Raw genomic sequence first — 14,050 nt, 5'->3', positions numbered from 1 at the left:
GCTGCAGAACTGACACAGTTTCCCTGTTTGCTTTTCATCTGCTTTAACCTCAAATTTTTTTTTTCCTCCTCCGGCGCGGGCATGCAGCACAGCTGCTGCTGCTTTGGCACGTGCCGTAAATGCTGCAATTCGACCACGCGTCCCTGGGCACATGTGGACCTCGGGCTGCTCAGGAGTGCGGCGGAGCTCGGGGGATGCTCGCGGGCTCAAGCACATCCCGAAACGGGTCCCTGGTGCAGGGTGGAGAGCCCAGCCCCCCTGCCCAGCTCACCGGGCAGTTATTTAGCTACCGAAAGCATCTCTGTGCCAAGGGGCCTTGGGACCGGAGGAGTTTTAAGTTGCTAGGGACAGTGTCATCCTGGGTTTTGCTTTTGTTTGTGACCAAGAAACCAAGCTGCAGCACTCATGGCTCTCTTTTTCTTTCTCTCTCTTTTTTTTTTTTTTTTTTTTTGTCTTTTAACTTGCTTTGTAGCCCCTAGACGGATAACATCATTGGAAAAAGCCTACGCTGCCTTGAATGGTACGTAGCTCAGTTGATGCATCGTAGATGGTAGCAGACAAGAAATGCACTTGCGTTTTAATATAAGAATGAAAATGTCTTAAACCCCCAAATTTCAGGTATTTTTTTTTCCCTCTCTGCTCTGTTTCCCTGTGATACCAAGAACTGAATGATGCAGGATGTGTTTAACAGTGTTTTATTGTTGTTATTAATCCTCTCTGCATTTCTAAGCACCGTTGCTGCAGTCCCTGGGCATCGGTGCCGGTTCTACTCCAGACAAACCGACCTGCCACGTTATCCTCAGCTCATCCACGTGTCCGAGCAATTAATTTGTTAAAAAAAAATCCACTTGCCATTCATAAGGAGCTCTTGCACAGATTTGGGTTGGGGTTTTTTGCTTTGCTTTAACACATACTGTGGGTCAGAGCCGGTGTGCAGTCGCGTAGGCTCCGGGGATTTAACATACATACTAATTTACAGGAGTAAAGAAGAGCTCGCCTGCCTGTATCTGCGGCAGGGCACGGCGTGTCTCCAGCAGATCCAGCCTTAGTCCCATCAGCTGGGATTCTGGCCGCGTGTCTAGATGTTAATTGCCTGCTCCCACAAGTTTATAGCTCCGCTTTGAAAACCCGCATCTGTTGAGCTAATTCGAACTGTATTTAAACCTGAGTTACTGTGGCATAGCCTCAGTAAAGTCAGCGGGTTTGTTCTGGATTTACACAGGGGTGTAACTGAATTGTACCCATTGAAGCTGGAAGGGGAGAAAGAGGCGTGTATTTATCCTCTTAAGATTCAGGGCCAGATCCTGACCGCTGTAAGCAGCCTACCCCGGCTGGGTGCTTCTTTGGCACGACTGGGATCGCCTGAAGAAGGGACCTGAGCCGCTTTCCCGGTGGGATGTGTTGGGCAGTGGCTGTTTCCCTGATGAAACAGGCTTCACGCGGGGGGGTTCGGGTGATGGGAGGTTGTTACTCTGAGCGCGGTGGCCAGGTGGAGGACGTGCATCGCCCGGAGCTGCACCCCGGGATGCTGGCGGCGGCACGGGGAGGAGGAAGGCTCTGCCGGGTACCCTGCCTGGCTCTGCCGCGGCTTCGCTGCCGAGATCAGGGCTCTGCACATGGCATCACGAGCCCAGACAAAACCGTTCTTTATCGGTGGGATACCTTGGATTTGGTTTTGTTGGGGTTTTTTTAAAGTCACTAGAAGAATAGGCGGTGTTTTGGATCCTGTTGTCCAACAGCAGACACTTAAACCCCATTTTTAATAACTACTAAATATGACTCGGTTATATTTCTAAATGAGTTTCTAAAAGAGATGTCGAGATGTCGAGTTCTGACAAGTCCTATTGGAAAAGAGCAAATGGTGCTTTAAAAATGTGACTTCTTGTACGTAAGTGCCTATGGAGTGCAGGGCTCTTCGCTTCAGGCAAGTAGGATTGGGAAAAAAAAAAGTCAATTAACTGGCTACTTTTTTTAATTAAAAAAAAATAAATTGATAACACAGAGCTGAAGCCAGCAGCGTGCCTAAACCTGCTTTATGGGAAGGACTCAGCAGATCCCAGGGGTGCCAGTGGCTTCCTTGAGTCGATTATTTCCCAAACCCAAACGTTGAAATTCAAAGGTAGACAGAAATCCCTCTTGCCCGGAGCCGCCTGGGGACGGAGGGGCAGGTCCCCGGGAAGCGGCGCCGCCAGCCGGAGCCTCCTCTCTGGCTTCTCTGTTATGCATGCTCAGTTCCAGGTTTTTTATGGCATTTGTTTGTGTCCTTGGATGGGAATTTGGGAGTCCTGCCCACCACAAGCCGGGAAAAAAACCCCTTTGGGATCTTGTTTCTTGCACTCGGGTCGCTCGGGGCGTGAGCGGAAAGGAAAGAGCTGCTGCGTTTTTCAGTCCCAGAAAATTAAACGCATGAGAACACTTAATTTTGGTGTTTCTTTGTCTGCTACCATCTACACATCCATACGGGTGTGTATATACAGCCCAGAAACTGAGCATCAATGACAAGGAAGTCACAGAGGGAGCCCGCAGGGTTTGCCCCCGCCGGCCTGCTGCGGCCTCGGGAGTAGCACTGCACGGCAAGGTCTTGGTTCTTGAAATCAGAGCTCCTTGGCGACATTTATTTGATTTTCTTCTAGTTTATTTATTTTTTGCTCCATCCCTTTCAAGCTTCTTTGTTGCCATTTCTGGATTTGAAGCATGACTTGGCCCTGAGGTTCCTTCACAGAAACGTCTCCCTTTTTTTTTTCCTAGTTATATCCAGACAAAACTATTGTTTTCCAGGTAGAGAAGAGGTTTTTTGAGGCCGTAGCCTGCAGCAGTAGGGTGCAGAGGTTTAAGGGTGCCAGCTTCTCTCCAGCACCCTCAGCGGCAGGGTGGCCCGAGGCGTGTGATTTCTGCTGGGGGTGCTTGAGTGCTGGGCTCTGGGGCCCCTTGCAGGGAGGCAGGGACTTGCGTCAGGTTTTCAGCTTGCATTTAAAACAAAATTGCAAGCCATGTGATTGCTTAAAACCGAAACAAAAATCATGTGATTGCTCAAAATCAAATTAAATAGCTGCAGACCCGGGGCAGAGGACGCTCGGGTCTCTCATGCTGAGGTTTGCAGCGCTCACCTTGATGTTTTAAATAACCATCCTGGATTTCCACCCCATGGCGTGCCAGCCTGCGTGAAGATGCCTGCCTTGGGTGCAGCAAGGCTCATGGTGGTGATGCCTCCTCCCCGGGAAGAGACCCCACCGAGCCGGCCCTGCGCTGCGCACTCTGGCTGGCTCGGGGCTGGACGAGTGGCCCCGGTGAGAGGCAGATAAGGTTCATTCAGTCGGTGCTTTATACCCGCGGGGTGACAAAGCATCAAAGGGGGCCGGTACTGACCACAGTTGTTTTTCCTGGAGCCCCCTGAGGATGCTGAATATCTGGGGGGAAAAAAATCTACTGACACAGGCACGTCGTCTGAAATGAGAGAACGGAAGAGAAACTGTTTGGCACGATGAGGATAATTAAAAAAGCTAGTAAAGCCAAGCTGATTATATGGCATATTATAAAACAATACTGTACTTAGGAGCCCAGCTATAAAAGTGCTATCTCATTCCTTGATATCACTTGTGGGAGCATTCGTGGCACTGAGGGCCTGAGTCTCCGTTGCTTTGCATATTTTGCAGTCATTTACAGCACCGCAAAGTGGATGTAAAATGCTCTCAGCCTTGGCAGCGCATGGCAAATGCAGATTTGGCAGCATTTTATAGCTACTTTGCACAGCTCTAAAAGGTGACGCAAGGTGCAAGCGCAGAGCAGCCGCCTCTGAGCCGTTCCCACGCCGTGCTGGGGCAGAGGGACAGAGACGCGGTTGTGCACTGTGACAGTGGGATGGATTTTCCAGGGGCTCAGAAAGAAATGGGGTGTTTTATTCCCTGTCCATTTTTTGCTTTGCAGATGAGGACGATGCCAACAGGCTCGGAGAGAAGGTGATTCTCCGAGAGCAAGTGAAAGAGCTTTTCAATGAAAAATACGGTGAGTCTCCCAGCTGCACGCATCGCCAAGCAGGTTTGTTTTTGCTGACAGCAGCCATAGTTAAAATTAATTCGACTGAAGGCCTCTATTTATAGGCCGAGCGCACAGCAGCCTGCTGCAGCACAGGTTTCATCCCACTGCTCCACGTTACAGCCCATCCCTACGGATGTTCCTCTGTCTCGCTCCTGGCAGGTGGGACCATGACCTTCTTGTTGACAGCTCCTCCTCGGCAAGGGGAGGGAGGACGGAAAGAAAACACAGCCGAGGAGCAGGATTTGTTCAGTCTGGCATCAGCCTTTGATGTGTTTTTAACGTGTCCTGAGCCGGCGTGAGCCGTGGTCTGTGCGCAGAGCGTGCCTGCCCTGTGCCAGCCTGCTGGCAGGCAGCCCCTGCCTGCTCTGCCTGCCGGGCTGGGAGCAAGGCTGGAGCCGCAGCCCAACATGAGGCACGGCTGGGAAAAAGCTTGCTGGCGCTGCGGCGGAAAAGGAGGTCAGGAGGCTGAAGAAGATTTGAAAATGCTGTTTGCAGGCCCCTTGTGCTGCCTAGCAAACCCCTCCTTCCACCCGTCGTTGGGAAAAGGCGCAGTAGGAATAGCAGCCGGGTGGGGGGAGCGTAGGAGCCGGCCGCAGGATGCACGGCCCCGAGCGGCGTCACCCTCTCAGCCCCACGGGTGTGGGCTGCCACTGCTTGTGGCTGTCCCCGTTTGGGCATGACTTGTGTAAGTAAGTGCTGGGCGGTTATTTCTCAACCCTAGAGACCCCAGGGCTGCATAGCTGGGCCGCGGCGGCTCGGTGGCACCCCACTGTTTGGTGCGGTGTCTCACCTCTCTCCCCAAAATAATTGCCTGAAGGAGAAGGAAAATAGAATGACAGCAAAGCCGTGGGGAATGTCATTCCCCTCCTTTCTCAAGTCTCCCCATGTCAAGGCTGCTCACCCTTCCCGCAAACCCTGTTTATTTTGGGGTGCCGCTCACAGCATGGGCTGTGTGCTGCTTTGGGGGCGGATTTGCCCTCATTGGAGGTGCCAGCGTATAGGCGCACCCCCCCAGGGAGGCTGGTGCCCGTGCTCTGAGCATCCCCATCCGCCCCAGCTCAGCAGCACTTGGCCCATGTGGGGGCTGAGCCCACAGCAGATCCCTGCGTTCTCACGGTCCAGGCACGGTTTATGGAGCACAAGGTGCTGGGTGGGCTCCAGGGACAAACTCCCTGCAAGGAAAGCCAGGAATGTGGCTGCGGGGCAGCTCACACCTCCAGGTTTGGGGGTTGCAGAGATGTGAGGTGAGATCAGGCTCTTACAATCAGGACCAGTACAGGAGGGGGATGTTTGCTCCTCCCCACCGTGCAGGAACCAAAGGGGTACCCAGAGAGGTGGGCAGCAGGTTTAAATTGCGCGGAAGGAAGTACCTGCAATGCAGCAAGGAATTAAATTGTGGTATTTCGCTGCCATAGGATATTGTGGAAGCCAAAGAGATAAAGTGATTCAAAAAATGGGCAGGAGCAATGTGATATGATGATGAGTGATGGATGCAATTTCCACTCCGGTGACCCCCAAACCTGCTGACAGCCGGAGGCAAGAGGAGATGGACAAATCTCTCCGGTTTGCCCTCTCTCCTGGGCTGTCTCCCACGCTGCCGCTGCTGGCCCAGCCACGGGCTGGCGCAAGCGTGGCAATGGGTGTGCTCTGCACGTAGCAGAGGTGGGCGTGCAAGTGCTGGTGCTGTAAAACAGCCCTCACCTGAGGCTCCTGGCAGGATCCTAAATGGAGACTAATGGAGCAGGCAATAAATTGGGCAGGCAGGCGTGAAACGGCTGGGTGGGATGTGGCTGCAGCAAAGGTCGGGCATCACGGCAGCCGTGGCTTCCCAAAGTCCTCCCAGGGCTCTTGGTCCTTCGGTTGGTTGGATCCGGAGCCTTGTGCGGTAAAGCCGGTGCGTTGTCCTCTGCTCTGCCATTACAGGAGAGGCTCTGGGCTTGAACCGGCCCGTCATGGTGCCCTATAAACTCATCAGGGACAGTCCTGACGCCATGGAGGTTACTGGGCTGCCGGATGATATCCCTTTCAGAAACCCCAATACGTATGACATCCATCGGCTGGAGAAGATCCTGAAGGCACGGGAGAGCATCCGGATGGTGATTATAAACCAGCTCCAGTAAGTTCCCTCAGCTCTGCGACCGGGGAAGGTTTCTGTTCGTTAAGCATTGCCTTTGCTTCTCCAGCCGGGAGTGGGGTAAGTCACCACGGGGCCACCGGAGCAGGGCCACGCCACCGCGCACCCGCGGAGGACCCGCTCCATCCCCAGCAGCCGCTGTCCTGCGCCACAGGGATGTGCTCGGCCACGGGTGGGCACAGCGAAGCGTCAGCGGGGCCGGTTTCTCCCCTCTTTCTTGGGCAGTTTGAGATGCTGATGATGGGAAGGGGCACGGCACGACTGATAGCAGGACTGCTCAGAGACCCAGCTGAGTTATTTCGGGTTGCTTCCCTCCGGGGAGCGGTGGGGAGGCTCCATGCCCCATCCCCGCGCAGCAGGGTGTCGGAGGAGGCAGCTCAGGGTCGGGGTCTGGGCTGTGTCCCAGCATGGGCAGGCGCACAGGGGAGAAACGACGGGGTCCGCCTGCTCTGACCCTGCTTGTCTCTTTCGCAGGCCGTTTGCCGAAATCTGCACTGAGGCCAAACAAACAGGTAAGCGGAGAGCTAAGAAATAACCACGGCTTTCCCGGCCCTGTGGCAGAGAGAATATATGGGCAAAATGGATGGGGGTCATGAGGAGGTGTTCGAACATCCCGCACCCCCAGGGGAGGCTGGGGAGAAGATACTACCTGGAAAAAGAAGTCGGGCTCAGCATCTGTGCCGGAGCAAACCATCAACTTAGATGATTGCGCTTCTGTGAGCTGGGGAGAGACTGGGCTGTTAGACTCAAACTTGCAGCGTATTCTGGAGGATTTGATTATCCCTTTCCCATTAGCAATTTACTCACCGTAAACAATTTGTTCACTGGTTAAAGCCCTTAATTTGAGCCATCGTTGAGCTTCTAAGGAAACAAGGTTTCTGTGATGGCTGGGAATGCGTTTCTCTCCCCGTCCCATCCTCCCCAATAACTCTCAGCCCGTTTTAATCAAATGTGTCAGAATTAGCAGCCCCAGAGATAATTAGGATCATATTAGTTTTATGAAAATAAGTGGCTAGGTAGAGAAGGGAGATCTGGCAAGCGAGAGCATGCTGCAACGTAATGTAAAAAGAAATGCACGAGAAACTTTATATATGCAGATATATATGGGCATATCATATATGCAGATATATATGGGCATATCGTCATCAGAGCTGGCACCTTCACGGCCCCAAGGCATCCAGCACGGACACAAGTCAGTGCGATATCAGGCTCTGTAAGTGCTGGAGTTGGGATTTGCTTATTTTGGGGATTTTCTTCACCGGTGCCTGAGGAAAGCTGGCAGCTCCGTGCCAGGTCGTGGAGGCCAAGCCTGTGTCACCAACGGTGGCACAGCGCATCAGGGGAACACTCAGTGGGAGGCAAGGTCGGAGCAGCGGGATGGGTCCCCGCATTTAGGGGACAGAGCTTGGACACCTCATGCCTTCCCTCTCTTCCTGCAGAGAAAGACACCAGCGTTCCCAAACGGAAGCGGAAGAGGATCTCCGAAGGGAACTCAGTATCTTCCTCTTCCTCCTCTTCCTCTTCCTCCTCTTCCAATATGGAGTCTACATCATCAACAAATCAGATCTCACTTGTGGTAAAGCCTTCCAAATATTAGGGGGGTTACTGCCGACCTATCTTTCTGTTTCAGGGTGCTGCTCTCTGCTCTCCCCGAACCGTCACCACCTCCCTCTGCCTGACAAACACTATAAAGTGTGACGTAAAATGGCACAAGCAGGTTTGGCGAAGGAGGGGACGCAGCTTTGGGGCTGCCTTTTCCTGCCGGGTTTGTCTGGGGTGGAGGGGGGGGGGTCAGCGGAGCAAAGCGCCCGCTGCCCCTTGGGGCTCTCCTGCATCAGTCCTCGGGGGGATGCTCAGCGCATGGTGTTAGCGGGAGCCACACGAGACCAGCCTGAGCAAATCCCCCGACCCCACTGGGTTAAAACACGGGTGCTGGCGGCGGCGCCTTGGCCCCGTAGCACCTCTCGGCAGGATCCGGCGGTTCCCCCGTGGTCTGAGCTGCGCCGGGACCGTTGCTTCGGCTCCATCCCGGGAGCGATGCAGAGCTCCGGCGTGCACCTAAACTGTGAAAATAAGAAAGAACATCAGGGAGATGCATCCAACTGCTCTCCCTCAGGGCTTGGCTTCGGTTGTGGACGATGCCAAATGCTTTTAAAAAATAAAATAAAAAAAAAAAGCGCAAGGGAAATATAAACTTGGAAGGGGTTTTTTGTCAGGTTTGCTGGTGGTGTTTTGGTTTGGGGTTGGTTTTTTTAATCTTACTTGGAAAGTGGGAGCAACAGCCCGTGTCGGAACATGTCAGAGATTTGACGGATGCATGGTTTTGTGTTGTGTCCTAACAGAGACTTTTGCCTTCTTTTTCTCTCCCTCTCTTTCAGCAATGGCCCATGAACATGTACATGTTAGACTATGGTGGTCTAAACGTCCAGATCCCAGGACCTATTAACTATTAGACCTCAATACCGAATAAGAACCTCAAATGAAAGAATAAATAAATAAATGTAATTTATGTAAAAAGTGTATATTCCAATATGTATCAATGCCTTTTAGTTTTTCCAATGATTTTTACACTATATTCCTGCCATCAAGGCCTTTTTAAATAAAAATAAAAAGTGTTGCCTTGCTCTTAAAAGTACTTATTTTATTACGTATATTATTGATAATAGTATTTACAGGTAAGAGTAAGCGCAGGAGGGCACCCCCAGACAGACCTTGTCGTGCTTTGGCTGCTCAATAAAATACTTGGTGTCACCAGTGCTTGAAACCAAGAGGTTTGACATGTTTTAATGCTTCATTTGCCACTGATGTCTTCAATTTAGATCAAAGGCGTAAAAATTTACTTACAGAGCTGCAGGAGGAGTGGTACCAAACTGCAGTGGTGACAGACGAGGGAACCAGCCCTCACGAGCATCAGAGACCGGTGCCTGCGAGTCCTGTCGGCTCTGGAGCAGAAGCGGGTTTGGATTAAGCGGGAAGGAGGTTTCAGGCCCCCCAAGGAGCGAGATCCCCCCCCCAAGCCCTCTCATGTCTGGCCTCCTGCCGCCCCAGACTTGGAAAGGCACAGCAGCAATTTCGGTTGCGTGCGTTTAACTGGCTTCTGAACCAGGAAAAGATCTCAATCCGGTGAAGTTCTTCACTATTTGTGATTTTCGAAGAGGCTTTGATGCCTTACGGGGTGGGGAAGCTCCTGCAGTAAGTACAGGCTGATCCCGCTGACGCTGCACTTGTTCCATAAGGCTGGACCACGAGCTGCAAGTGGCATTGCTGCGAGCGTCTGGGGGAGCCCCTGGGCTCCTCTGTGCGCCCTGGGCCGCTTCGCCCCATGTACAAAAGCAGCCCAGTAAATTGAGGGATGTTATTTGAAATTCCTGCAATTTTACTTTCATTCCACTCGTAGAGTTTGGCAGCAGAAGCCAATGGTGCCGACCACTACTGCTGACCACCACACGTATTTAACTTGTGCTTTGTGTCCGCTGAGAGCCGTGCACGGGTGAGACGGGGCGGGAGCCAATGCTGGCATGAGGGCGGCGTAAGAAGCCAACGAGAAGAAACGTCCCGGCTTCTGTGTAGGTAAACGCAGCCCAGCACGAACCACCAGTGAAGCGAGATGACCTGGGGCTCGTGGCTTTGATGTCGTCCCAAGCAGCAGCGCGCGGTGTCACTGTGGGGTGACCATTGCTGGGCGTCCCTCCAGGCTGCAGGATGAGTCACAGCCTTTTCACGGAGCAATGACCGTGGTCTGCTGGAGGGCGGACGGTAGTAGGTGCAGGATCAAAGTCGCTCGTGACAGCTTTTCCCAGTGTAATGCACTGCTTTATTTGTTTTATGGGATTTCGGTCTGCTCGAATCCTGGTCTTTTCAGGCCACTGGCGGGTTTTGATGGCAGGCAGAAGTGTTTCAAGGCAGCTGCAGTTTTATTTCCTGGCTCTGGACTTGCATTTGCTGTGGAGTTAGATGCAAATGATCACATGAGGTAATAAAAACACAAACAAGTGTAGGAGACGGCACAAAGGAGACGGCAGCCGAAAGAAGGGCAAAGATCTGTATCAGTGACCCCAATTAGAAATACAGTTTGACATCTGAGCGGTTGGCATCAAAATCTGAAGTCTTTCATGTTTCTGCCTGGTGCTCAAACCTGTGGCATCTCCAATTAGGAAACAAAGAAACATGATTCAGAGGTAAAAATACAATTTTCTCTTCCAAAATGTCTGAAAGGGTCTTATTCACAGATCAAACCCCACCGAGTAGGTGTCTCCTAAGAGGGCACACTCATTATATTTTGACTTCTCTTTTTTTTTTGCCGTTAAAAAAAAAAAAGGTCTGATGCCGTAGCACCGAAGGCAGCAGCACGTTTCGGTAATGAGTGGAGATGTTTGAGGCTGCCCCAGGTCTGCTGCCGGTCCCGGCATCCCACGAACGCGCCGGCGGCGGGGGGGAGGCTGCTCGCGGGGTGTAGGTCTGGAGCGCTGCACCCTGCACGGGGCCCTAATTACTGCTGCTGAAAGGCAGGGGTGAATGCAGGCAGCGGAGTTAAATTAGGGCACGGGAGCTATGCTGGGGACTAATGATTTCGTTCAGAAAGCCGAATGCAATTGTAAAGGCTGTAAATGTGTCGGGGGGAATGGAAGCTGAGCAAGGAGGCAGCGTAGGGCTGTTTCCCTGCTCTGCCTCTTCCCTCTCCCCCACCCGGCATCCCCGGCTCGGAGCCTGGTTAGCAAGATGGGGCAGGGGAAGGCTGGCTGTGCTGCTACGGCACGGGCTGAGCCAAAGCTCTGGGCTCGGGTTTTCTTCCCTAAGTTTCTTGATCCATTAACTGGAGCTCCCTGTGCCTCCAAGCCCGCTCACCAAAGGGCAGCTCGTGCCCTGCCCCGTCTGCTCAGCCGGGAAGCTCCGTGGCTGCCCGGCACCTCCAGTATCCCCAGGTTGGGTCTTGAGGCTGCTGGGTTCTGGTAACAGGTATATTTTTGGGAGCGAACTTTTATTTTGGGGAGTTTCAGGGCCATGACATCCACTTTTCGTTTTCTGTGGCTGGGGTGGGAAACTCCTGCCCTCGGTGCCTGCATTTGCTCGTGACCCAGGAGTGCTGACCCTTCCCACTGTGGAAAAATGACAGATACCGCTTTATTACTGTTTTCCCTCAGCTGTAATTCTCGGAGCTTCCCTAATCTCGATCCTGCAGTTGCAGGGTATTTTTATACCCAGATTTTGTGTATAACGTGATTAGCCACTGAATGTGATCCGCTCTATTACAATTAGACAAGTGAAGATGCAGATCTTAACACTTGAGCCACGTTCCTCATTTATTACTTTTCAAAGACTTTGGTGGGGGTTTTTTTTGTTGTTTATGTGTTTACAAATCCAATAACAATCCTTATTAAGAGTTGCAAAACATGAAGCCATTTTGATCCCAGGCAGATGGCAGCTAAATGAAGTTTAATTAAAGAATGAGAGCTTTGATTCAAATCATTTTTAAAAAATACAGTGCACCGAGATGCTAGAGAACAGCATAAACAGCATCTGGGCTTTTATTCAGAAGCCCGAATGCATTTGCGAGGAAACACTTTGGAAACCCTTTCGGAGCAATCACGGGTTGTCGGCTGCAGCTCGACGGGCCAGCGCGGCCGGCCGGGTGCCTGCAGAAACCTCCTTCCCCTGATGCTGCGGCAGGGCTAAGAAACTAATAACGCAGCCAAGCGCAAGGTCTTGCTTCCTTCCTTCTTTGGGTGTTTATTTTTTTTATTTTTGAAGCGTTCAGCTGATGGCAGAGAAAGACTTGATTTGAAAGACAATCAAATTTCAGGCTGTTTTCCAGCAGCCATTACACCCCACCCCTCCTCGCAGTAACTTGCCCCTTCCAGTACGCACGAAGCAGTACGGCTAGCATATACATTACATGTAGTCCCTTGTAGCCTACACAGCACATAGCATGTAGCTTATCAAAGGCTAAAGCTAATGAAATGGAGGTTGAGGTGTCGTGGGAGGCTCCGTCCCGGTGGTGCCAAGGCTTGACTGCCTGGGAGCTCCCGGGCGGCTCTGGCTGGGGCTCAGCACTTTCCTGCAGGTCAAAGCCATGCGCCCACCCGGCCGTACCGGGGTTTAAAGCCCACTGTGTGCTGGTGTGCAGGAGGGTGCAAGGGAGAGGACAGCCCGGCGGATGCTTTTCCATACCAAAATTTTCTGTGGTCCCAGTGAGAAGCGGGCACAGGTTTTTCTGTGCGGGCTCTTTCTCCAGCACCGCGTACACCAGAGCCTTTCCAGGGGTGGCAGCCACTTGACAGCGCAGTGACTTTTATTTATTTCTCATGTCTGCAAGTTGTTTGACCTTCAGCCATGGCTTTCCTTCCCCCATATAACTTGTATATATTAATAGAGATAGATGGATAGATAGACAGTTAGAGAGAGAGATATAAAACTTGTGTATATATCTCTCTCCCATATAACTTGTATATAACATATGACTCGTGCTTTGCCATCTCTTGGCTTATTTTCTCCAGTTAATGGCTCAAACACCGTTCATCTTAAACCAGTAATCCTATTGATTAGGATTACCTAATCCAGAGAAAGAAACCCCACTGATGTGCCTGTGCCGCTGGACGGGAGAGCTGGTGGGCAGCGGTGACGCTGGAGGCACCGGGGTCGATCGGGGGGATGGAGCTGCGGCACTGTAATTCACGAGGACGCTGCCAGCGGAGTGTCTCTATCTTTTCTTAAATGAATGTATTAAACAGCTGTCTCAGACTCAGACTAACAGGTCCATGGGGTATAAAGGCAGATTGATGTAGCTGAACTGAACTGGCACGTTCTCATGCAAAGATTAACGTCTTTTCATGAGTGTGGTTTTTTGGAGGGTGATGTTTAAGTGGAATGAATCTCTGTGAGCCATCATTAAAGTTATTTATTAATTGCTTCCCCGATAAGATTATGAAATGGGCATTCCTAGAAGGGACAGGCCGAATCCCCAGCAGGACCATTCATCTTACTAAAATGGCTTCACAGTCCTCATGGCAGGGGCTGGGATTTCATCGCTGCCTGCGGGATTTGGAGACGCAGGGCTGCGGCACATGCGCTGCCGTCGGCGGGCTCGAGGAGGAGGCAGCTCTGCTGCTTCGCCCTGTTCTGCCTATAGCAAACGGTGGCAGAGAAGACTGATGGGACATCTCTGGTAGCAGCTGTGTGGTCACAGGAGGGTAACGAGGCTCCTCGTTAACCTGCACACTAATACCTCTCAGGTATTATATAATTAAGGGCCTGGGCAGGGCCTTTCTAAGGGAAAAGGGAGGAAGGGTAGGGTAGGGTAGGGTGCTGGGAGTGGTTCATCAAGGATCAGGGAGGCATTTGTGCAGCTCTGCCAAAGGATGCCATGGAAAGTTTGTGTGAGCTTAAGGAGAGGCTGGAGAACTAACTTGGAAGCAAGATCTGTTGAGGGCTACCAAGCTGGCAAACCACATCAGGTGTGGGAACCTCCCCAAAATAGCTGGGGTCTGGGTGAGTACTTGGGGAAGGCACTGCCTGTGCTTGTCCTGTTCCCTTCTTGGGCCACCCGTGCACAACCACTGTAGTGTTCACCTGCGCTGCGACCCAGCCCTGCAGCCTGAGCAAGCACGGCTGTGCCTGTGTAACCCAGGGCTCGCTTTGGGTAGGGAGGCATGTTTCATGGAGGCTTCCTGCTCTTCTTCTTGGTCCTCTGGACACACAGCTCTAAAAGTACGTACAGATCTGCCCAGCAATTCTGTTCCTGGGGTTTGGAAGAGCAGGGAGGGTCACAGGTGGCACGGTGGTCACGCTGGAGGCACCGGGGTTGATTGGGGGGATGGAGCTGCGGCACTGCGGCCTGTGCTGGGGAAAGCAATGAGGACTCCTTCAGTCGTGCCTCTCAGCTCT

General features: G+C 52.2%; 1 protein-coding gene across 1 annotated transcript in view; it reads left to right on the top strand.

The window, feature by feature from the left end:
- The window catches only part of LOC103912899 (general transcription factor II-I repeat domain-containing protein 1-like), a 45,230-nt gene extending 36,429 nt beyond the window's left edge, over positions 1 to 8,801 (top strand). The window contains exons 22-27 of the mRNA XM_009319309.1: positions 473 to 520; positions 3,925 to 4,002; positions 5,959 to 6,151; positions 6,644 to 6,681; positions 7,609 to 7,745; positions 8,548 to 8,801. Coding sequence (XP_009317584.1) covers positions 473 to 520; positions 3,925 to 4,002; positions 5,959 to 6,151; positions 6,644 to 6,681; positions 7,609 to 7,745; positions 8,548 to 8,622 — 569 coding nt within the window. The 3' untranslated portion in view covers positions 8,623 to 8,801. The remainder of the gene's footprint in view (positions 1 to 472; positions 521 to 3,924; positions 4,003 to 5,958; positions 6,152 to 6,643; positions 6,682 to 7,608; positions 7,746 to 8,547) is intronic.
- Positions 8,802 to 14,050: the final 5,249 nt, after the last annotated feature.

This window comes from Pygoscelis adeliae, unplaced genomic scaffold (genome assembly GCF_000699105.1).
Source record: "Pygoscelis adeliae isolate BGI_AS28 unplaced genomic scaffold, ASM69910v1 Scaffold282, whole genome shotgun sequence".
Lineage (NCBI taxonomy): Eukaryota > Metazoa > Chordata > Aves > Sphenisciformes > Spheniscidae > Pygoscelis > Pygoscelis adeliae.
This window is presented reverse-complemented; position numbering and strand designations above follow the sequence as displayed.